At 34.9% G+C, this 26,465-nt stretch overlaps 1 protein-coding gene across 1 annotated transcript in view; it reads right to left on the bottom strand.

The window, feature by feature from the left end:
* Positions 1-25,957, bottom strand: part of LOC145288040 (voltage-dependent calcium channel subunit alpha-2/delta-1-like) — a 190,070-nt gene extending 164,113 nt beyond the window's left edge. Inside the window, exon 1 of the mRNA XM_080136058.1 lies at positions 25,649-25,957. Coding sequence (XP_079992184.1) covers positions 25,649-25,825 — 177 coding nt within the window. The 5' untranslated portion in view covers positions 25,826-25,957. The remainder of the gene's footprint in view (positions 1-25,648) is intronic.
* Between the last annotated feature and the right edge of the window lie 508 nt (positions 25,958-26,465).

Here is a 26,465-nt window from a genome sequence, read left to right as displayed (position 1 = left end):
TGTTAGTCTAGCGGCACTGATGAGTTGTGAAACAACGAAACAGGTCTGTATGTCGATGACTAAAAATATATTTTATAAAGCTCCCCTCTTCAGTAGAGCACTCTCGTAAATTATCTTACTCGCTACTTAATTTAGCTGAAATAATGCGAAGCTCGCAATTTGTTTACAAACAAAACGTTTGAGCCCTCTACGAGTAGCGGACGGATGTTTATTTAAATACGCATTCGGACAGTTTAATTTCGGCCACCGATTCCGTAGTCAGAGGGTAGGACTGCCGACTGTCATCACGACGGTTCTAGGTTCGATCCTCGGCTTGGGAGAGGTGTTAGTCTGGCGGCACTGATGAGTTGTGAAACAACGAAACAGGTCTGTATGTCGATGACTAAAAATATATTTTATAAAGCTCCCCTCTTCGGTAGAGCACTCTCGTAAATTATCTTACTCGCTACTTAATTTAGCTGAAATAATGCAAAGCTCGCAATTTGTTTACAAACAAAACGTTTGAGCCCTCTATGAGTAGCGGACGGATGTTTATTTAAATACGCATTCGGACAGTTTAATTTCGGCCACCGATTCCGTAGTCAGAGGGTAGGACTGCCGACTGTCATCACGACGGTTCTAGGTTCGATCCTCGGCTTTGGGAGAGGTGTTAGTCTAGCGGCACTGATGAGTTGTGAAACAACGAAACAGGTCTGTATGTCGATGACTAAAAATATATTTTATAAAGCTCCCCTCTTCAGTAGAGCACTCTCGTAAATTATCTTACTCGCTACTTAATTTAGCTGAAATAATGCGAAGCTCACAATTTGTTTACAAACAAAACGTTTGAGCCCTCTACGAGTAGCGGACGGATGTTTATTTAAATACGCATTCGGACAGTTTAATTTCGGCCACCGATTCCGTAGTCAGAGGGTAGGACTGCCGACTGTCATCACGACGGTTCTAGGTTCGATCCTCGGCTTGGGAGAGGTGTTAGTCTAGCGGCACTGATGAGTTGTGAAACAACGAAACAGGTCCGTATGTCGATGACTAAAAATATATTTTATAAAGCTCCCCTCTTCGGTAGAGCACTCTCGTAAATTATCTTACTCGCTACTTAATTTAGCTGAAATAATGCAAAGCTCGCAATTTGTTTACAAACAAAACGTTTGAGCCCTCTATGAGTAGCGGACGGATGTTTATTTAAATACGCATTCGGACAGTTTAATTTCGGCCACCGATTCCGTAGTCAGAGGGTAGGACTGCCGACTGTCATCACGACGGTTCTAGGTTCGATCCTCGGCTTTGGGAGAGGTGTTAGTCTAGCGGCACTGATGAGTTGTGAAACAACGAAACAGGTCTGTATGTCGATGACTAAAAATATATTTTATAAAGCTCCCCTCTTCAGTAGAGCACTCTCGTAAATTATCTTACTCGCTACTTAATTTAGCTGAAATAATGCGAAGCTCACAATTTGTTTACAAACAAAACGTTTGAGCCCTCTACGAGTAGCGGACGGATGTTTATTTAAATACGCATTCGGACAGTTTAATTTCGGCCACCGATTCCGTAGTCAGAGGGTAGGACTGCCGACTGTCATCACGACGGTTCTAGGTTCGATCCTCGGCTTGGGAGAGGTGTTAGTCTAGCGGCACTGATGAGTTGTGAAACAACGAAACAGGTCCGTATGTCGATGACTAAAAATATATTTTATAAAGCTCCCCTCTTCGGTAGAGCACTCTCGTAAATTATCTTACTCGCTACTTAATTTAGCTGAAATAATGCGAAGCTCGCAATTTACGGATGTTTATTTAAATACGCATTCGGACAGTTTAATTTCGGCCACCGATTCCGTAGTCAGAGGGTAGGACTGCCGACTGTCATCACGACGGTTCTAGGTTCGATCCTCGGCTTGGGAGAGGTGTTAGTCTAGCGGCACTGATGAGTTGTGAAACAACGAAACAGGTCTGTATGTCGATGACTAAAAATATATTTTATAAAGCTCCCCTCTTCGGTAGAGCACTCTCGTAAATTATCTTACTCGCTACTTAATTTAGCTGAAATAATGCGAAGCTCGCAATTTACGGATGTTTATTTAAATACGCATTCGGACAGTTTAATTTCGGCCACCGATTCCGTAGTCAGAGGGTAGGACTGCCGACTGTCATCACGACGGTTCTAGGTTCGATCCTCGGCTTGGGAGAGGTGTTAGTCTAGCGGCACTGATGAGTTGTGAAACAACGAAACAGGTCTGTATGTCGATGACTAAAAATATATTTTATAAAGCTCCCCTCTTCGGTAGAGCACTCTCGTAAATTATCTTACTCGCTACTTAATTTAGCTGAAATAATGCGAAGCTCGCAATTTGTTTACAAACAAAACGTTTGAGCCCTCTACGAGTAGCGGACGGATGTTTATTTAAATACGCATTCGGACAGTTTAATTTCGGCCACCGATTCCATAGTCAGAGGGTAGGACTGCCGACTGTCATCACGACGGTTCTAGGTTCGATCCTCGGCTTGGGAGAGGTGTTAGTCTAGCGGCACTGATGAGTTGTGAAACAACGAAACAGGTCTGTATGTCGATGACTAAAAATATATTTTATATATATATATATATATATATATATACTAGCAAAATTACCCATCGTTGACTGGGTTCAAAAACAGCCTACAGAAAATGGACTCTGATTTATAAAAGTATGAGAGGTTATGAAAAGGAAGGGTTGTAAAGAGATAGCTTCGAATTTGGGGGTATCAAACCCAAAGCAAAATATGGTGAAAGTAAAAATAAAATTGATAAACCCCATAATTTATTATACCATACCTGTTCATACCGAAACACTTATCACAATATTCTGTAGATCTATATTAAAAAAACCTTGTTAAACTTTGTGACATATTTCCATTCTATGGAGGGCAGGCGCGAACGAACACCCCATAATTTTATTATACCATATTTCTTCAAACTGAAACATAATTATCAAAGTATACTTACGCAGATAGATATGAAAAGTCTTTATTAAAGTTTGTGCCTATTTCCATTCTATGGAGGCCAGACGCGAACGCAGACCCCACAATTTTATTATACCATCCCTATTTAAGTTGAAACATCAAAGTATTCTTATGTACATCTATACCAAAAACACTTGTAAACAATTTTTTTTAATTTTTAAATCTTTTATTTCCATACTTTGTGGACCATGCGCGAACACAGACCCCATAATTTTAATGAACCACCGTTCTGCCAGATCAAACATACCCATTCCTGTGTCTCGCTACATCTTCTATCATTATATGTAATCAGTTTTTTAAAATAGTCAACCATATAGGAGCCTATTCGTGACCACACACACACACACACACACACACACACACACATTCAGCTTTATACTATATATATATATACCACCTTTTTGGCAATTTTATAAGTTTCAAATCTCAGCGTCTATTGATCAGAATTTTACAAATAAAAGCTCGTTGGAAAGATTATGACTTGAATTGTGTCGTGAGCTATGTCACATTTGTCCTTAAGGTGGCATATTAAGGGATCATCCATCATCCTATTTTTGGCACTTTTTTAAATCTATTTTAAAGTCAAAACATCAGCATTTAAATACTCCAAATCCTGCAGTTATTAACATCAGTTCAATGATTGATTATTAAGATACAACAGAGCGATGATAAACCAGCTTTATTTTGTATATTATATACTATATATTCTATATTATTATTATTTACTCACTAGGAGTTTTCACACAAGCCGTCATCAAAGATTTATCTCTGCCAATAACCTGTGGTGTTTCCTGGAATCTAGGTGACACCAAGTCTTCACAGATTTCCAGTACTATCCGCCTCTTTCAAATGAACTCGCATTATCGCAACAGCCGTTTACTATTGATTTCTCACTGGCAATGACCATTGACTTTCACTTAAACTTGGGTTGCAATAAGCCTCCCAGTCCTCTTCACAACCACTCAGTGGAAGTCTGATTACTGCTTTCTCTCCTCAGTTTGTCGATCCTCCTTGGTCCCTCACGACTGCTTGGTGTAGTACCAGTTGATGCGAACACTACAGTTATTATTATTATTATTATTATTATTGTGTTGATTAACTTCACAATGTTGTGATGCTTTATACTGGTTAATTTTTCACTCAAGAGCAAGCTTTTACGCCAAAGCTACTGAGCATGTTCAATGGGTCAACTAAATGGAAAGCACCTGGCATAGGATGTTTGTTGTGCCACGCAGAATCGAGTTTTGGAGTACGGTCGTGTCGTACTTGATTTCCAAGGAGTTTAAGTGTTTCTCAAGATAATCCGGAATTGAGCCATTCGCACGTATGGTGATTGGCACGATGGAAGTTTTTCTGTTCCACAACCTAGCAATCTCCACCTTTTTTCTAATAGTTTCCTAGTTTCGCATTCTACTTCATCATTATCATCATTATCATCATTATTATTATTATTATTATTATTATTATTATTATTATTGATATATGTTATATATGGACTGGTATAAAATTATGCCTTAAGAGGTTCTATTTTTATAATAACTAGATATATATTTTTAAATAGAAACATTTGCCTTTTTTCTATGTAAAATGTTTTTATATAAAAAAGAAGTTTTTTTCTATATAAAAAATCATTTCTCCTATATAAAAAGAAGTTTTTTTCTATACAAAAGAATATAAGAGAACTTTTTTCTATACAAAAAGAAGTTTTTTCTATACAAGAAGTTTTTTCTATATAAAAATTTTTTTATATAGAAAAAAGAATTTTATTTATAAAAAGAAGTTTTTTTCTATATAAAAAGTTTTTGCGATATAAAAATTTTTTCTATATAAAACAATTTTTATATAATACAGTTTTTTTCTATATAAAAGGTTTTCTATATAAAAAAGAGGTTTTTGTCTATAAAAAATGGAGTTTTTTATATATAAAACGAAGTTTTATCTATATAAAAAAAGATTTTCTATATAAAAAAGGTTTTCTATATCAAAAATAATTTTTTTCTATATCAAACAACGCCACCACCGTCCAAAATGTATATTTTGTTAAAACAAGTTTTTTCTATATCAAAAAGGTTTTCTATATCAAAAATGCTTTTTCTATATCACAAAGAAGGTTTTTTATATCAAAAAGAAGTTTTATCTATATCATAAAGAAGGTTTTCTATATCAAAAAGAAGTTTTATCTATATGACAAAAAGGTTTTCTATATCAAAAATAAGTTTTATCTATATCACAAAGGTTTTCTATATCAAAAAGAAGTTTTATCTATATCATGAAAAAGGTTTTCTATATCAAAAACGCTTTTTCTATATCACAAAGAAGGTTTTCTATATCAAAAAAAGTTTTATCTATATCACAAAGAAGGTTTTCTATATAAAAGAAAAAGCTTTTTTTTAAAAGTCGTTATTATTTCTAAAGTTGTTTTACTCACCCGCTTCAAGATTAAAAACATTTTTTAAATACTTTTATGACATATGAACTTGTCTGGAGTTATTTTATGCCGGAAACAACTATGGTTACGAAATGTTAATTCATAATTTTTTTTCTTTTCCCCAGAAGTGTCAGGTTTACTTATACTGTTGTACCCATTGCCTAAGGAAAAAGAAATTCATGTCTCATGGCAAGGAAAAAAGGCAGCAGTTAGCATGCGTGCAGTGTCATGAGCGCTGGAATTAGGTGAAGAAACCCGAGCTAGGAATTTGCTGATACCTTAATCATAATCCATCTTTTAGAAAAATTATCGAATTTGCATTGATTTTGTTAACATTACACAATAATATTGTCAAAAATGCAATTATTGATTATCAATGGTGTTACTTTGATAACGTCTGGCAATAATAAAAGATGGATGCTGACATTTCGTAGCTTCAAACTACCATTTTATGTAAAACATTTAAAGACAAAAGTGACCAAATCACTCATAATTTTCCAACTGCTTTCTTATAAACGCATTTTTACCTGCCATGAAAATAACTTAAAATTTTCTGCATTAATCAAGCATATTAATAATATTGTAAACATACAAAATGATGCATGTTTACTGGGATGCTTAGGTGTACACTACAAATGACAGGCCTGCAATGGGAAACATATTTAACTAAAAGTGGGAACCATCCAAGTAATCGGTTAACCTTTTTGAAAAAGAAAAGAAATAGCTTCTTAAAAACAAGGGTTCATGTCTAGAAAGTGGACCATTTAAGATTCTACATAAGTTATGACCACTTCAACTGGTAGACTCCCTAGTCAGTTTTTATGTCCAATGATTAAATAGCTGATAATACCCAAAAGGTATCTGTGTTGTCCAGTTGTTCATAGTTCCAAAAGTAAGGCTTCTTATTCTTAACCCCAAAACGTAAAAGTTGAAGAACTACAAAAACGGGAGTGGTACTATTAAAATGAGCAAACTTTTGTGTTCCAGAATGTATTTATGTACATAGTTATCACTATTCTTAATGCACTTCTGCTAGCAATGAACGATTGTTCAGTCGTAAAAGTCCAGAGCACGTTTTGTCACTCACATATCTGTTGTCATTCTGAAATCGACTAATACATCTTCTAACTGTCCTGATATCAACTACATTGGCTTCATAAACGTTCAACAGGCGCTGATGAATGTTTATCGGTTTAATATTTTCTACATGGAGAAATTCAATGACACATCTCTGCTTCTGATGCACGTCCATGACAGAGGTTGCTGTCTCACACCGTCAATATCTGCAACGAAGAGATGAAACTTTCAGGTCACGAATGCATAAGCTCAGTTATCATAAAATGCAATTTGTCATCCCCTCTGATCCATCAGGGCGGAATAAAAAAAATATATATATATATGCATGTATTGCTGGTATAAAATTTGTCCACATCAGTGACACATCAAATGACTTTCCTTTTTAGAAGAGATTCAATCTGGTCATTCTGCAATAGCACAGTTTGGGCAGGAAATCCATATGTTTTCTAGATATTTTCTGGTGATGTTGTTACATCATGAAAACCCCAGGAAAAATGAGAGTTAGAATGGGTAGAAGGATTAATGAATTAAGAGTCAAAAGATAACCCCAGTAGAAGTTAAGAATTTGACATCGTTTCCGGAGTGGGGAGATTTCTATTCTCTTTTCTACCAGACCCTCAAGTAAAACCTACTCACTTCCAAAATCAAAACCAGTGTGGGCTAACCATAAAATGACAACCCAAGCTCTCTCTCTCTCTCTCTCTCTCTCTCTCTCTCTCTCTCTCTCTCTCTCTCTCTCTCTCTCTCTCACACACACACACACACACACACACACTCAGTGTGTGTGTATATATATATATATATATATATATGTTATCTGTAACCATATTTGTCACTCTGTCTTAAAGCTAATAAAGCCTCCAGCCTCCATTGAAAAGAATCCCTTTGTGTCTGTGCTAATTGATTGCAATGATGAGGAGGACAAGAAAATAATGCTGGTCACGGTGTGCATAACAAGGTCATATACACCTTAGATGACGCAACCTAGCAACAATGTCATTTATTGCTCTATGCATTTAAGAAACACCTGGAACTATGGTGGCAGGGGAGTGAATGCTGTTATTTCTTGGTATTCAAATGTTTGTATTATAAATTGCTAGTCAAAAATGTATCACTACAAGTAACATCCCAAAACAATAATTTCACACATAAAAATGGAAAAATGATGATTCTATCACACTTTTCATGACCATATTTGGCATCTTACAGTTTAATTTAGGAAGAACCCCACCCCACCCTTACTCTAAAATTCAACCCTTCACTACCATGGTAGAGGTTGGTTGGTTGGTTGGTTTTGTTTTACGGCATATCAACCCTTTTCAGGTTATTTAATGCCGAATCCAGTGATTTTGAAGAAATTTTTTTTAATAGAATATATTTGATATTGTTTTTTTTTTCAAGTCGGTTTCTATTTAACCCATAGTTGGGACCCTAACAGGTACTACCACTCCGGGTCAGAGTGGACCTGGGAGCAATGGCAATTAAAGAGTGGCTCCACACTCCCCAAAGCACGCAAGCTGGAGCCTCAACCATGTGGTAATGTAAGAATCACTTGGCTAAAAGGGCTCTGATAAAAATCCAGAAAGAGCCGACATCAGGATCCGTTGTCCTCTGTCTTCGCATGTAGCAAGCAAAGACAGGTTAGGTGCAGAACTGTAAACAATGGAATGACAGTGGCAACATTGCTTCTGTGCCAGATCTTTCCTGGCTTTGCATACAACTGCTGAACCTTGCTGTTCTCAGTGTCATGTGTATATCCTGCAGGTTAATAAATAACTGCAACCAACGAGGAAAACTTCATGCAGACCAGACAATTCAGAGACACGGTCTTCATAAGCTCTATGCAGAAGTCTGACTCGTTTAACAGAAAAACAAAATTTAGGAAGGGAACCCAGTTTTATCCAGACCTTTTCTGGCGATATCGGTTATTGTTGTCTGTCTTGGAAAACCATTGGCCTTACAATAATAGGAGAATGGTTGCATACCAAATTCATTCCAATAAACTCCACATCCGAATCTGTGATGCTCGCCTATTTGATTCCAAGTTTAAGTGTGTTATAATCCTGTTTAAAACGTTACAAAGAAAACAAAAAACATGTGAATAGATTAGCAAAATGTATTAACAAAAACATACAAAAGTGAGGGTTGTTGATCAAGCTGACGAACAACCTTGGTTGGTCCACTGAATATCGAGTCCCTCATCTTCCGGTATTTATTGTGTATGAATTAGTTCATTCGTGGATAACACAGATAGTTCCACCACAACAAACTTCAACTCCTATTCAAATGAACTCATCAGCAAGAAAGATACCGGTAGATGATGAGAGTAAAGTGTTAAGTGAGATGCAACTATTCAATGGTGCTGATTCAGAGAGACGCAACTTTGTGAAATTGATCTTACATTTAATTTTGTTCCAACTTTTTTGTTCTTACAGTCCCTATTTACTTGCCCATCCCCATGTATGGCACAATCAAACACAAGGTCAGTTTTTAATGTGTAATAATTCCAGTATCCCCAAAAGGGCACACTGAGTTAGGACCAAAATTGGTACTTATGCAAAATACAGACCATGTTATCAGGATTTTCAAGTTAAATTAAATTTTTAAATTGTTAGGCAAAAATACAGAATAGTTAAGAAAATAGATTTCTAAATAATAATGTTATTATTTCAACACGGTTCGTATTCTGCATAAGTACCCAAAAAATAAAATTGTCTCAAATCAGAAGAATTTCTATTTCACTGACCGGGGACAGAAAAGATGAAGTGTAGCTATTACACTTGGCTCTTAGCCAAAAGGACCCAGATATTAGATGCATGGTCTAAAATCTACCCAAAATATATTGAAATAATCTTTCACTTTTCTCATTAATAAAAGTAGTGAATAGAAGAAAATGAAAAAAATGTGCCAGATTTGCTCGCTTCCAGCTTGTATAATTGGAATGAAGGTTACAGATTAACTCTGCACATTTCTTAATTGTAGTGTCTACACATTTAACCCTAACCCTAACCCTAACCCCATTTTAGGGATTTTGTTTGACGTAGCAAGGGGTTTTTGGAGAGTATAGAAGAGTCAAACAGAGGGAAAAACTATTCTTCAAAAGTTGAATATCTCTTGATTAGTTGCAGCCACTCAACCATTCATTAAATGCTTAGCATTCAAACACTCTAGAATGGTAAGGCAGAAGATCCATGAACTGTGCAATTAATCCTTATTTTAGAATTTGGTTTATATTATATAGAATTCTTTTACAAGTATTTGTACTACAATTTAAATGCATTCCCAACTTAGAAGACTTCATTTCAAATCCAAGAACTAATAAAATAAGAATAATACATCAAAGGATATAAATTATGAGGAAAAGATAGAAGAAGGGCTCAGGCATTCAAATTGGTGAGGGGATCTAATTATATTCAAAATTATCTCTTTTTCTCAGAATATTTATGAGTACTTGGACTTATACTTGCGTTTTTGAAGCATACAATTAAGTGGTTAGTTCCAGGTTTCACCAACGCATCACCATACATTTGCATGCCACTACATCTTGACAGATTATCCTAGCATTGCATCTTCAAGAAGCCATACATTGAAAGGAGGAAGGGGGGGGGTGAAATGAGTGACTAAAAAAAAAAACAAAAAAAAAAAAACGAGTGTGCCACCGTGTGTTGAATTCTTATGACCAAAGGAAAGAGAGAGAGAGTAGAAAGAGGATCTTGGGTTTACTTTCTGACAGCCTCCTAACTATTGATTCCCTTATTTTGTCCTTTAGTCATCACATTCCAGGAGCAATGTTCCTAACAAAAAGGGAAGAACTGCTGTTTTCTGGGTCGTAATCTATCCATCTAATGATTATTGTTGGTTAGTTTTTAACCTTGGAGTGATATTTTTTAAAACTCCTTACATCAAGTGGCTTCATCCACTGTCTGAAGCGATTATCTTAAAAAATAAATGTAAATAAGATGTGATATGATTCCATGACTATACAAAATATTAGCAGAAGAAAACACGGTTGATGGCAAACTTTCATGATATGATCTCCTTGCATCTTATTGAAAAAATTTTCATATCTAGTTTTAACAAATCTTAGGAATCTAATGGCGTATTATCTACATTATTCTTATGGAATGAACAATGACTTCGCATCTGCCAGATACACTCATTCTGGGTTGGGCATTGCACTTTCGGCCATGTGTCATCTACATCAAAACAATGTGCGATTGATATCATGTGTTGCAACAAAAGGTTATCAACACTAATAAGACGGTTGACTTCATCTTATTCTTAATCCGTCAAGCTAGTAGAAAATGAATCTTGGGTTTATTTTTGGCAACCTGGTAACTCTTGTTTTCCTTATATTATCCTTTAGTCCTCACATTCCATAAGCGATGTTTTTGACAAAGGAGTAAACATTGTGGTACTCTGTGTCGGAACCTATCCATATAATACTTACTGTTGACTATTTTTTCGACTTGAAGTATTTTTTACAGTTCTGAATTTTTCAGATGAGGATTGATTATTTTATTATTTCGATTATTCGAACTACTGTTCTTATCTTGAGTGATATTTGTACAACGTTTTGGTTGATGTAACCTCCAACCTCTTCAAGTGTAATTTGGTGTACTTAGGAATCTTTCTGTCAAACTCAGGAATCTGCACAGAATTTTGAATGAAACCCTTTATTTAATCCTCTGGTATAGCACCCCATGTTCCGTCAACCATGACTTCTACCCAGTTATGGCTGAAGGAATGATAGCATCGCCGTTCAAGGCATGCCTACATGTAAAACACATGTTAAACTGATGGTAATGGTGATGATGATGATGATGATGATGATGTCATTTTTACATATATTAATAAATAAATATGTATATAAATCAGTAGCCGTACATCGTATGTTAACTCATATATATGCCCTAGAAAAGACAACATAATTCCATTTCCGTTTCATGAAAACTAGTTTTCATTGTTTTTGTTTTTTTGTTGCAGACCATCTATTAGTTGGCCACTTGTGTACAAATCCCAATAGTGATATGAGCCTTCCATCGCATCTGAAAGTGACACAATGTTCAATGAGCGAGATCAGAAATGCGCTGCTGTACAAATGCGCTGCTCTCTACCAATCCAAGTTATGACAACTGGACCATTACCAGCACCCTCAAAATGCATCGCTGGATTGCCATGAATAACAAGAACGTGCCCAGGGTGATAAAAAAATTTCCGGCTACAGTTATGGTGTTTGGTGTGGTTTCAAGTGAGGGCCACATCATGCCACCTCACATCTTTAAAGTCGGCTTGAAAGTCAACACCAGTGTACCTGGATGTGCTGAAGAGTGTGGTGATCCCATGATTCAATCAGGTGGCCGCTGGCAAACCCTAGGTATGGCAGCAGGACTCAGCGCCAGCCCACAAGTCCAAATAGACCCAGGCTTAGTTTCAGAAGGAGTGCTACGACTTTGTATTTTTTTCTCACTGGTTCCTCCTTCTCCCCCGATCTGAACCCGCTGGACTACTTCGTTTGGTCATACATTGAGAACATCACCAACATAACCTCCCACAACACCAAAGCAAGCCTGATCGCCACCATTCACTGAATATTTGTCAAGCTCCCACCTGCACTTGTGGAAAAAGCATGCTCCCAGTTCCGGACAGGTACCGAGGTGGTGATTGAGGCTGAAGGCGGCTACATTGAATAGATGTCAGCTCTACTATATAATCAGGTTACCTGAATTAATTTTTTTCAATAGAAGCTTTAAAATAAAGCTGTAGTGTTTTTTTCTTTAGGGTGACACTTTTATCATTCTACACAAACAGACAGGAATACGAATTTATATATATAGATTCCAATCCTTGTTTTAGTTCCAGACACGTAACGCAATGGATAAAGCTAAATATATATATATATATATATAAGTGATACTATCCCTACAATTATATAAATGCAACTTTATCTGTATGTGTGTGTGTGTGTGTGTGTGTGAGTTTCTTATAGACTCTGAAACAGCTGAACAGATTTTCTTTAAAATGTACAAAACTTTAGTGTATAAGTCTGGGAGTGATCTTAGTAAAGTTTTGTCTCAGAATACTCACGATAGTTACTGATAATTGATAAGCAAAACCGTTATTTTAATTTATCTACCATCGGTAAAGCCATTTTTTCCATGGTGTCGATTAGCAACGATGATAGAACAGCAAGCTGTGAATATTCTACTGTGGGTAAGTTGATAGTATGTTTTTTTTTGTTTTTATTTACATGGTAATCACCACTTATCAAGGCCCGGAAGCCACTTGGGGATAAGGGTTATTGCGTGTACAGTAATCAATGGGATAGTATCGTAGTAATCGTTAGTATTGAAGATTTGATAAAGTGTCTTACTTAAGGGGGGCGGTTCATCAGGAATTTGTTTATGTTGGACTTGAAGACATTCAAGTTGTAGTCAGGTGGGAAACAGGCAAATGGAAGAGAGTTCCACAGGCGTGCACTTCTAAGAAAGAAGCTTTGTTCATGAAACCTACGTTTAGATTTAAGCACAGATAAGGAGTGGGGAAAATTATTGACAGTGGTTTATCATGAAAGATTGGCAAGGGGAGGACCAGAGATTGGAGCTCAGACGAGCACCTGCCATGGAAATAACGATAAAACAAAGACAGGCTCGCAACGTCTCTTCTGTGGGACAGAGGTTGCAGGGAAGAGAAAAGGGCATCCTCCACTAAGCCACAACGTCTATTTTGTACTCTGTCAAAGCAGGATAGGCTGTTTTGAGCAGCTCCTGCCTAGATGTGACAGCAGTACTCCATCCTTGGACATACTTGGCTTTTATATAGATAGAGAATTGCATCAGCAGTGAGATATCTTTTGGCATGACATGGTCTGTAGGTTCAAACTCTGCACATAAATGTCTTAATTTTTTTCATTAACTGCAAAGAATTTTATAAGACTTGAAAATTTACATGTTTTTTTTTGGGGGGGGGGGTTCCACGACATGGTCTGTAGGTTCGAACACTGCACATAAATTTCTTTTTTGACTGCATGAAGGCATGTGATGCTTCCTTCCGGGCGATTCCACGGATTTCGATGACAATAAAAATATAGGAGTGTGAAATATTTGTTGATCATCATTCACTCCCCCGGGCAACGTCGAGTCTCCCTGCTCGTATATATATATATATATATATATATATAAAACGCCTGTTCGTTCAACCCATAAAGCACCTATATATGTTACTTGAATCACCGGCATCAAAACACGAATATCTGCACATGTATACAGATATATACATACACGCCAGTACTCCTAAATAACATCATACATAACATATATCCAAATAGATACTTTTACAAACGTACTATATATATATATATATATATATATATATATATATATATATATATGAACCATTCGGTCATAACCACTTCCACTATTCTACTTTGATTTCATTCGAAAATCGATAAACCGTGACATATTTGGTTAGATATACTTCTTCCATAATTCTCCTCTGATCTCGAGCGCGTGGTTCAGTGGGGGAAGACATGGCTGGTTACCTTTAATGCATCCAAAACCAAACTCCTATCCTTATATCATCAACGCTCTGATCCCCATCTGGCATCAATTGTGATGGATGGCTCTCGTGTGGGTGAGGCCCCGTGTTTTGACAAGCTTCTGGGTTTGACCTTTACTCCTGATCTGAAATGGAACACATACATCAAGTCTGTTGCCAAGGTCGCTGGAAAGATGGTGGGATCCTTCTACCGCTCCAGAAGATATCTCACTACTGATGCAATTCTCTATCTATATAAAAGCCAAGTACGTCCAAGGATGGAATACTGTTGCCATATCTGGGCAGGAGCTGCTAAAAACAGCCTATCCTGCCTTGACAGAGTACAAAATAGACTTCGTGGTTTAGTGGGGGATGCCCTTTTCTCTACCCTGCAACCTCTCTCCCACAGAAGAGACATTGCGAGCCTATCATTGTTTTATCGTTATTTTCATGGCAGGTGCTGGTCTGAACTCCAATCTCTGGTCCCCCCTCGCCAATCTTTCACAAAAAAAACCCGTCTAGCTGAATCCACTGTGAAAAATTTCCCCCACTCTATATCTGTGCCTAAATCAAAATGCGGATTCCATGAACAAAGCTTCTTTCTTAGAACTGCACGCCAGTAGAACTATGTTCTGTCTGCCTGCTTCCCACCGGACTACAACTTGGATGTCTTCAAGTCCAACATTAACAAATTCCTAATGAACCGCCCCCTTAAGTAAGCACTTCATCAAATCTCCACATTAACGTAATGTACTTGCAATAACCCTTATCCCTGAGTGGCTTCCAGGTCTTGATAAGTGGTGATCACTGTGTAAAAAAAAATAATAATAATTCTATATTGTCCTTATGGATAACACGAGTGAATAGAATTATGATTTGCCATTTAATTTACATATGTGATTGTGGTGTGTACAGACATTATGTAAATTAGATGGCAAGGCTGAAAAAAGAGAGTCACTCTTTCTCTAAATGCTCATTGAGGCATTAAGACATATTACAGATCGGCTGAATCAGGATAAAGTGAGAGAAACACATCGATAAGTTAGAGATGGATTACTTGTCCAGTGAGTTAGAAATTACGAATAATTATAACAATTAAAACCGATTTTTTTTCAAGCTAACTTAATCCCAGAACTAAGCCATATTTTAATATGCATTTCTTGTAATTAAAGTATATAGAAAAAAATGGTCTGACAGAAATAAATAGGCATCAGCACAAAGTACATTTTAATTCTCATTTTATGCCTAAAATGAATTTAACATGTATCAACTGGTGTTTATACCTAATTTTTCTATTTCAGGTTTCACATATAATACCACAGACAAAAGGAGTGCTAGAAGTTTCTAAATCTCAGCGAGTTGGTATTGTGGGCATGGCGTTCTATACAAAACGTCATGATTGAGGGTCAATTTGAAGGTTTATTTTGTTGATTTAAAATATAAGAAAACCTTTCTATTTTCTACTATTAATAGGGTTATTTTGCTAAGAGTAATGCTGAGAATAAGGATTCAAACGTAGCAAAAAGATTGGTGTCAGTCCAAGAACAGCTGTTAGCTATCTTCATAAACTAGGCTACTATGTCAAGGAAGAAACCACTTTTTCGTCCAACAAATATCAAAGAGATTAAAAAATTGGGCTCATGAAATGGTTCAGAGAACTGTGGCATTTTGAAATACTATAATATTCTCTGATAAGTCACAGAGTTCTTTATAAAATCAAGAGTTCGACACCAAAAGATTATTTTTTTCAAGGAAATCACTCCAGGCAAGGTATGAAGCCACTTGATGTAAAAAGCTAAAAAAAAAAAAAAAAATACTACTTCAAGATAAAACACAAACTTGCTAACAATAAGTTATAAATGGAATAGATTCTGACCCAGAAAACAGCAATTTTTCCCTATTTGCCAGAAACATTGCTCCTGGAATGTGAAGACTAAAGGACAAAATAAGGGAAGCCGAAAGTAAACCAAGGATCCACTTTCTATTTTCCTACACACAGCCAATTAATTATTCTCTTACGGTACGTTATGCTATTTGTAGCAATGAGTATTCAGAGTTAGTAGAGTGCGATAGTTGCATTATGTCTGAAATATGTTTTTATATTACAGGAGGTGCTTCTTCTAATATTTTCAAGTAGTAAAATGATAAAAGATAAGTCTATACTTATGGAAGATACGATGTAAGGTGAATAAACAATATATATATATAGACTAGCAGGGAAACCCGACGTTGGATGGGATTGAACAAAGATCAACAACATGTTTCCATAGTATTTTCAAATCCATCTCTCTCTCTCTCTCTCTCTCTCTCTCTATATATATATATATATATATATATATATATATATATATATATATATATAACTACTTCATTTACTCACATAAAATTAATATGCAAAAGTATACATTTATGCGTAAACTTTAAGTATTTACTTCAAAGGTGCTCAATATGTAAGTAGAGCTAGTTAGTAAGTTATAAAATATATATGGCGATTAAGCTACACTGAATATTCCGCGTTTCATCCACTTTAGGACTCTTCAGGCTTGCGCCTGAAGAGTCCTAAAGTGGATGAAACGCGGAATATTCAGTGTAGCTTAATCGCCATATATATTTTATAACTTACTATATATATATATATATGAGGGTCATCTAAAAATTAAATAAGGCCATCTAATTTTTAACTCAAAACTTAAAACGTTGAAGAGCTACGAAAACGGGAGTGTAACCATTAAAGCAAGAAACCTTTTATGCTCCAGAATTTCTTTTTTCTACATAGTTACCACATTCTCAATGTTAGGCATTCAATGACACATCTCTGCTTCTGACAAACGTCCATGACAGGGAGTTGCTTTCTTAGAGTCTCACATCGTCAATATCTGCAAGGAGAGATAAAATTTTCGCGTCATGTATGCATAGGTCTAGCCATCATAACAATGCAATTTGCAATCCCTCAGGTTCATTCGGGTGGAATAAAAGTAGGAGGCACTACTTTTGGAATGCTCTCGTATATATATATATATAAGAGAAAGCTCTACTCTCTATTGCGAATATAGCTTTTTTATTCGGTTGGGATTAAATTATCTATATATGAACACTGATATTTATATAAGATTGAAGTTTACCATTGCATATATCAGGTAAACACTGCATCCTTTTGATTTCATCATTTTATATATATAGATTACTTTATATATGTACAGACGGTCGGGTTTCAATCCTGGCTTGAGATAGTTGCCTGTCTAGTCGCACTTATGAGCTGTGAAACAACGAAACAGTACTGTATGTGGATGACTATAATGCTCCTCATCTTGAGTTGAGTATATTGAGAAGTGAAGCACGAATTACCATTAGCATATAAGTGACGCTCTTTGTGTAAATAAATCGAGCGGAGGTATTTTTTATTTTTTTTTTTTACATAGGCATCACCACTTATCAAGGCCAAGAGGCCACTCAAGGATAAGGGTTAAAGAGTGTAATGTAGAAATTGGACAATATAGTAATCATTAGTAATGAAAATTTGGTAAATTTGATAACTTATATGGAACGGCTCATCAAGAACTTATTTACGCTAGACTTGAACACAACCATATTGTAGTCAGCTGGAAAGAAGGAAAACGGAAGACAATTCCACAGGCGTGCAGTTCTAAGAAAGAAGCTTTGTTCATGGAATCTACGTTTAGGTTTAGGCACAGATAAAGAGTGGGGGGAATTATTGATAGTGTTTACAGCTAGACGAGTGTTTCTTTTGAAAGTTTGGCGAGGGGGACCATAGATTGAAGCTCAGTCGAACACTTTCCATGAAAATAACGATACATCAGAGACAAACTCGCAACATCTCTTCTGTGAGATAGAGGTTGCAAGGAGGAGAAAAGGACATCTCCTACGAGGCTACGAAGTCTATTTTGAACTCTATCAAGGCAGGACAAGTCCTTTCTAGCAGCACCTGCCCAGATGTGGCAACAGTATTCCATCCTTGGACGTACCTGGCTCTTATATAGATAGAGAATAGAATCAGCAGTGAGATATTTACCGGATCGATAGAAAGATCCCACCATTTTTCCAGCGGCCTTGGCAACAGATTTGATGTACGTGTTCCATTTAAGATCAGGAGTAATGGTCAAGCCCAGAAGCTTGTCAAAACTTGAGGCCTCCTGAAGGACGATGTCAAAACATCGTTAAACTCACTACTCCCTCAGCAGCCACCAATAGCGTAATGGTTAGGAGCCTTGACTGTCGTGCAGACGGTCGGGTTTCAATCCTGGCTTGAGGTATTTGTCTGTCTAGCCACACTGATGAGCTGCGAAACAGCACTGTATGTGGATTACTATATATATATATATATATATATATATATATGTATATATATACAAGGTTGAGAATAGACACTGTTACACATTTTCAGGAGTGTTTTTTATGATAATATTAAAGTAAATTTACTATTTTATTGTTATTACATAATAGTTTAATATATGATTTCTTATTTTCCAGAAACAAAAGACACTAATTTTTAACAATGTCTATGGAATTGAATAGAAAATTCACCTTTAAAACAAGAAGAGAAGAGCTATGCGTCCACAAGAAATATTCACAATCAACAAAATGTTGATAAAAACGCTGATTAATTGTTACCTGGAAACTTCGTTGATCATAGATATACCACAACCAGGCCGTCCCCGCACCTCCAGAACACCTAAACTTATCAAAAATATGAGGGGAAAAAAGCAGGCGGAATCTAAGTAGACCCATGAGACAAATGGCAAGGACAGCAAAAACCTCACCAAGGACCTGGTAATACAAGAAAGGTTTTCAGAACGCAGAAACCAGCATCATTGCTTGTCTGGGCAGCCGTTTCTAAAAGAGAGAAATCTCCACTTGTTTTTTTTTCCCCCTCAAAGGATCAAGATTAACAAAGAACATAACATTGAGGATATTCGTAAAGGATCACCGATCTCATGGTGTAATTCTGTGTATGGTGATTGATTTTTGACTCTTCAACAAGATGGGGTGACAAGCAACACTGCTAGAGTAACAAATCAGTGTTGTAGTGGATCAGCAAAGAAGAACGGCTTCCCTCATCACCTGATCTAAATGCTCTTGATTATTGTTTGTGGTCAATCCTGGAGAGTGGCGCCTATTCTAATCCTTGCAAAAATATTGAAGCTTTTAAGATAAAATTGAACAAATGCTGGAAGAAAATACCCTGAAATGTTGTCCGGGATGCCATAGATGATTTCCTAAAAAGATTTCATCATGTAGTCAAGGCTCGAGGGAAACATTTTGAATAATATTTACGCCATATTGCTTAAGCATTTGCTAATCATTTTCTGTAGTTGGATTTTGAAATTACTTTTTTGGTAGGATAAATCTGTTTTATTTTGTAACAAGATTTATGTCCATCCTATCTATCTATCTATCTATCTATCTATTTCTCCATCTCTCTCTCTCTCTCTCTCTCTCTCTCTCTCTCTCTCTCTCTCTCTCTCTCTCTCTCTCTCTGTCTAAGTGGATTTGCCTGTCTGTGTAAGGAACGGTCTCTATCAAATTACTCTGTCAATTTTTTGGTCTATAGACTTGAAACTTGATATGTAGAAGATTTGAGCTTGTGGAACAAATTTGATTTGTTTTTTAGTTTGTAAAAATAGTTGCCAAGAGGTGAAAATTACAAAAAAATGGAACTTAGTAGGCGTAAGTTAGCTTAAAGAACTCTTCTATGCATGCACAAATATACATTTATACCTTTTACAAGATTATTTTTTAGTTTTTATATGCGTGAGGATATAGTATAGATGGTAATTAATAAGGTTGAGAGCTATTGTTTTGGTTTCGATTCTAGCCGATGGCACCAAAGTCATAATTTTTTAAGTTTCGAAATCTGTACTATGTATTGGATACAATATAATAATCAATAGTGTGTTATCTAATAATCAATAGTGTGTTATCTAATAATCAATAGTTATTAGCTCTCTAATAATAAATATGAAATCTGTAGGAAGTAAATATCATATTTAAGTGTGTTTTACGACTGGCCAATACTATGTGGTGCGTTAGAACATATATAAAAGTGACCTTGTCTCTGTGTGTGCAGAATGGTCTCTACCAAACTACTGTCAGGTTTTGGTCTGCAGACTTGAAACTTGATATATAGGTAGATTCGGACCCGTGGAACAAATTCAATTATTTTTTTATTGCATTTTCACCCCAAACAAGGCACAGTACCACTTTGATGTAGGGGATTACTATGTGGGACATAATTTTCAGGAATATTATGCAGGGAGTTATGCAGCAAGATATCTGTTTTCATTACACTTGAACTTCTGTGTGTCAATACAGTCCGGGAAGTAGGAACCAGGAAGGCAATTCCAAAGTCTGGCAGTCCTAGGGAAGAAACTATTAGAATCGATGGGACAGCGGTTGAAGCCTAGCTGATAGTGGGCTACCTATTAGGTTGACAACTCTCTTTTGAACTCTGTCTAAGAGTGAAATGTACCAGCCAAAATGTGTCCACAATACTGCATACATGGGCGAATGGTGACCTTGTAGAGGTACGGGATACTCTGAGGCTTTCTAGCACTGTAGAGAGAGAGAGAGCCCACCTTCTTTGCAAAAGCCTTGGCAATACCCTCAATGTATCTGTTCTGACTCATGTTCCCCATGAACATTAAGTCGAGGAGTTTGAACGAAATACTTTCAGGTAATGCATCATTAGTCATGACTATTAGTGGTTGAGCAAGTTTCTTGTAGTTATTAAAGGAAACAAGCTTAATCTTGGCAGCATTGAATGTGACCATTCATTTTTGTCCTCATTCCACTACAGACTGGAGTTTTTCCTCCAGTTTCCACCATTTTCTTGGATACGTGTTTATTTGTTTTCCCTCATGTCTGTTTTAGAACGTGATGTTGTCATCAAATGTACCTCAGAGACAATTTTTTCAGTGAGGTCATTTATGAATATCAGGAATAATAAAGGTCCAAGGATCGACCCCTGAGGTACACCCACATTTATATCATATTGTTTTGATGTATGACCATCGAGGACAACCTGGATTCTTCTCTTATTTAAGAAAGATTTAATTATGTTAAGTATTCGTCTAGTAATACCAAAGGATCTGATTTTCATTAGAAGACCATCGTGCCATACGCTGTCAAAGGTCTTAGATATATCTAGGGCTACTGCTCTAGCCTCCCCTGCTTTATCCATGCATGAAATATACGTTCAGAGATTACAGTTAGGACTAGAGCTTGATTAATTATAGACATTTTGGCGAGAAGAAGGAGGAGGTTACTGGGGCGATTAGCTGTTAAAAATAGATGCTAATGGATCAAAATTGAAAAATTAGAACTTGGCAGGTGTAAGTCGACTTCAAATACGCATCTACGCATGCACAAACATACATTTATATGTTTAGTCTATAAAATTTTGATAAACTTGAATCAGGCGAGCTAAATGTTTTGGTTTTTATTCTAGCTGATGACACCTAAGTCATATTTTTTTAAACTTTTGAAATCACTACTATATATTTTGTATAATATAATATATAAATATTAGCAAAAGTACCCGTCGTTGACTGGGTTCAAAAACAGCCTACAGAAAATGGACTCTGAGATAATTATGTTTCAGTTTGAAGAAATATGGTATAATAAAATTATTGGGTGTTCATTCGCGCCTGACCTCCATAGAATCTAAATATGTCACAAAGTTTAACAAGGTTTTTTAAAAGGGATGAGAGTCCACAATAACACCTTAACTTTAATTTTAATTCACGTTAGCTTTTATTTATTTTTTTGAGTTGAATCATATTGCGCAATACTACAGTGTTGAATACTGTAAAACTGAAACGAAGCTGTTCTGCTTGAAAAGGGCGCCATTTTCTTCTTATTCATATTTATATCGATTCTTTGCTTTAAAAAAATAAAGTAATTACGTGTTTACTTTATTAATATCCCATTTTGCTGTTTCGGATTATTTTACTAAAGTAAGTAAAGCTTCATTATTTTTCAAAACTGTTTTTTTTTCTTTGTTTTTCGATATTTCGTCGATATTATTTAGTAAGAGTGTTTAGCAGAAAACCAACAAACGACTACCCGAAAAAATAAATATACAAGAAATAAATGTTACCATAGTCAATAAAAGCTCAGTTCATGTTTTTTTTGGTTTTGAAATAGTTTTTACTTGAAATAATTTCAGCGAAACGAAATTAAAACAAAATTTGAGGCAATAACTACTTAAATGGATTTTTATATAAACTACACATGCCATAATCGAATATTCCTCAAGCACAAAATAACGGAAAACATTAAAATATGTTTATAAATATTCCTTACGTTGACGGAATCTCTAAAATTGTTAACACAGAATGCTCAGGTACCCCTCCTTCAAATTGAAAACGGGGCTCTCTATTTCAAAGTTGCTGCCATTTTGATTGTTTTAAACCGGTTCGTGAATTAAAAAAAAAAAATTTTTTACAAACTACTTAAAAATACAAACAAATGAACATTTCTACCATAAAAGTGACTTTTATTGACTATGGTAACATTTATTTCTTGTATATTTATATTATTATATATATAACATTTTCTCTTTGTAAGGAAACATCATTTTGTTGGTCACTCTTGGCTACGAAGGGAAACAAAGTTGATATATTTCCGTGAAAATTATCTTTACTTTCATCATATTTTTCTTAGGGTAAAATTTTTGAGTATCAAAACCTATCTCTTTACAACCCCCTCCTTTTCATAACCTATCATGCTTTCATCAATCACAGTCCATTTTCTGTAGGCTGTTTTTGAACCCAGTCAACGACGGGTACTTCTGGTAGTATATATATATATATATATATATATATATATATATATATATATATATATATATATATATATATATATAGTCTTGGAACTTTTTAACCTTTAAAACTATACAAAAACAATTTTTTTATCATTCGTTAGAAAACTATTTAGTAAGTAAGTCATTCAATCACCTGCAATCACTGCATCAACTTGCTCTCTCGAATTCACTATAGTACCAGTAATAATTTATTTTTTAAGGGATCATCAGTTGTTTACCATGAAACACTGTTTCGGAGATTTAATATCTATAATTATAATACACAAAGATGCTAAAATTGTTTACAGCTGTTTCAAGGCAGTGTTTATTTTAATCATATAATTAAACATCATTTTTCCAACAATTAATTATAATTAATTATAATACACACACACACACACACACACACACACACACACACACACACACACACACACACACACACACACATATATATAGTTTGGAAGTTTTTAACCTTTAAAACTATGCAAACAAATTTATAGATTTAATTTTAGATATATATATATATATATATATATTATTTCATGAATTCACATCAATTTATTAAGGCGATATATTTTTATGTATCGTTGTTCAGCAGTTACTTCAACAGTGCTCAATACGTGAGTACAGATAGTATATATATATATATATATATATATATATATATATATATATATATATATGAAAACTTTAGCGAATGGAAGAAAGGATCAGTCGTTGGGTGCCTAATGTAAGAATTAGTTTTTGATAGTTTTCTCAGTTATTTTAGTTGAGTTTTAAATTGACTTTTAAGAGGGAGATTTTTGATGGGCATGCAAGTTTTTGGAACATTCGAATTCAAATTTTCCTTGACTTTAACTCTTTCTGGTGTTTTCATTTCGCCTTTGCCTTTAGGTGTTGTTTCCTAGATATTTAGAGACATTTTTACATGAAGTTCTATGGTGGTCTGTGTTTTTAATTTGGCCACAAACTGATCATGAGATTTTTTGTGGTACTACTAGAATTTATTCAAGTATCTTTTCAAATTCTACTAGAAATACGTGTTAGTTTTTCTTTGATTGGAAATTGACGTTAAATTGTGATGAATCTCAATGAACAAAATATATATATAAAAGATTATTGCATACTTGTTTCATTGCTTCGTTTTATTGTATAATTTAGTTTGATGCAGATGCGTGTTTTTTATGGCTGAGATTAAATAATTAGGGTTAACTAGCGAGACGGGGTGGGGGGGGGGGTGAGCGCGGCTTTGTCCATTCATAAAATATGCTTAAATATAATATTTTAATTCGTCCAGATTTCGTATATATTATCAAAGAGTCATGGTTTCAAAAGTAAAAAAAGAAGGTATTTGGGTATGATCAGCTAGACTCGAAACTGAAAGCAGATCTGTGAAATAACTAATAATAATAGACAATACTTTTTTCTTTTTTTACTGCGTTTTGTTCCATAGAAAAAAATTGAAATTTTAGAAAACTCACTGAATTTGTGTGATATATGTAGAAATTTGGTTTCAAAGGTTGTCACACGCACACACACACACACACACACACACACACACACACACACACACACACATATATATGTTAACAATATACAGAATATATATATATATATATATATATATATATATATATATATATATATACATATATATATTTGTATATATATATATACAATTTTAGAGTATTCCGAATTATACTGGGTTAATATAATGCAGTAATTGTTCATATACTATACTTATATATATATATATATATATATATATATATATATATATATATATATATATGTTAACATTATACAGAATGTAAATACATCATTTTGCATATAAGCTATATAAACAGTGCTCGCGGCCTTCAGATAGGAATACATTCGTCCGAATATCACAGATATACTACTAGACAATATGCATTGGATTACATTTATATTCCTTTTCTTTCTATTACTTTTTTGTCAGCCAATGGCCAAAACTGGCCCATATCAAATAACCGATAGGCTATGAGATTTGTTTGAATCGTATGGAATTAACCTACAACTTTGATAATTAAATTAACTTGGAAAAGCACAGTTGTCGTCATGTTGATATTAAAAATAATATTTACTAAATGAATTACCTCCCTTTGTATTACATGCCAAAGAATAGACATTTATATATATATATATATATATATATATATATATATATATATATATATATATATATATATATATATACTGATACAGAAACGCAATTAGGCAATATTTATTCATGCAGGCATATTTTATTGAATATGTCGGACATGCTGGGCTTATTCTATCTGTTGATCTTTTCAAGCTTCAAACAAATTTAAGTAAGTTAGATTGTTTTTTGTTTTATTAAGAATCACACTTTATCAAGGCCTAAATCCACTTGAGGATAAGGATTAATGAATGGTTAGTAAAGATGGTGGAAGTTTGGCAGAATCCGATTATTTAAAAGGACGGCCCAACAAAAATTTGTTCACGTCAAATTTGAAACAACACTGTTGTAGTCAGCTGAGAAGCAGCCCTACGGTATCTTGTCCCACAGACGGGTAGTTCTCAGAAAGAAACTTTGCTCGTGGAAGTTTGTGAAAAATGATTCTATATAATTTATATTTGAGAAAAAATAAAACATTGTTGAAACGACAAGTTCTGGGCATCCGCAGCAGGTGGGGGTTTACCCAGTTGGGAGGGGGTGGGGAAGAGAAATGATGGAAGGGCAGGGGACGGGTAAATGGTGCTGCCTTTGAATACAAGATACAATCATTTGGAACATTCGCTACTTACCTGGAGTATGTAATTTTGAATAAGTATTGCCCAGTTTTGAACATCTCCGGCTAAGGTTCCAATGTTCTGTTTTTCTTCCTCTGGGTAGGGCTTGTGCACCAGGGGTAGAACCGGGAAACTCAATAAGCACAAAGCCACACTAACTAATGTTACGAGGAACGTGGAAGTAGTCATCATGTTATTTGGCCTGGTATGTACACATTGGAAAATGAAAGGAATTATAAGATCATTTTATATATGTGTGTGTGTGTGTGTATATATATATATATATACAAATTTATATTGCTATTTTATTTTGTTTCTTTCTTTGTTTTTTTTTACATATATTATTTATATTCTTTTCTTTTAGATATTATTATACTTGATATTCTTATGTATAACTGTATGCATATATAGATATGTTATAAAAAGTATCTATATATTTGTGAGTGTATATATGTATGTCATAAGAGGTATCTATGTATTTATGAGTATATGCCGATGTAGATGTTATAAAAGATAGCTATATATTTGTGAGGGTGTATACATGTTATAGAAGATATCTATATATTTGGGAGTGTATATAAGCATATGATATAGAAGGTATCGATATATTCATGAGCATTATATATGTGTGTGTATGTGTGCGTGTGTTAAAGAAGATAGGTATATACTGTGAGTGTATATATGTTATAGAAGGTATCTAAATATTTATAAGTGTATGTATATATTGATATTTTATAAAAGGTAGTTATATATTGTGAGTGTATATATATATATATATATATATATATATATATATATATGTATGTTATGGAATATATTTATATATTTACGA

This window comes from Euprymna scolopes, chromosome 11 (genome assembly GCF_053919585.1).
Source record: "Euprymna scolopes isolate OS-2025 chromosome 11, ASM5391958v1, whole genome shotgun sequence".
Classification (NCBI taxonomy): Eukaryota; Metazoa; Mollusca; class Cephalopoda; order Sepiida; family Sepiolidae; genus Euprymna; species Euprymna scolopes.
Note: the sequence above shows the minus strand (reverse complement) of the source record. Positions and strands in the feature narration are given on the sequence as shown.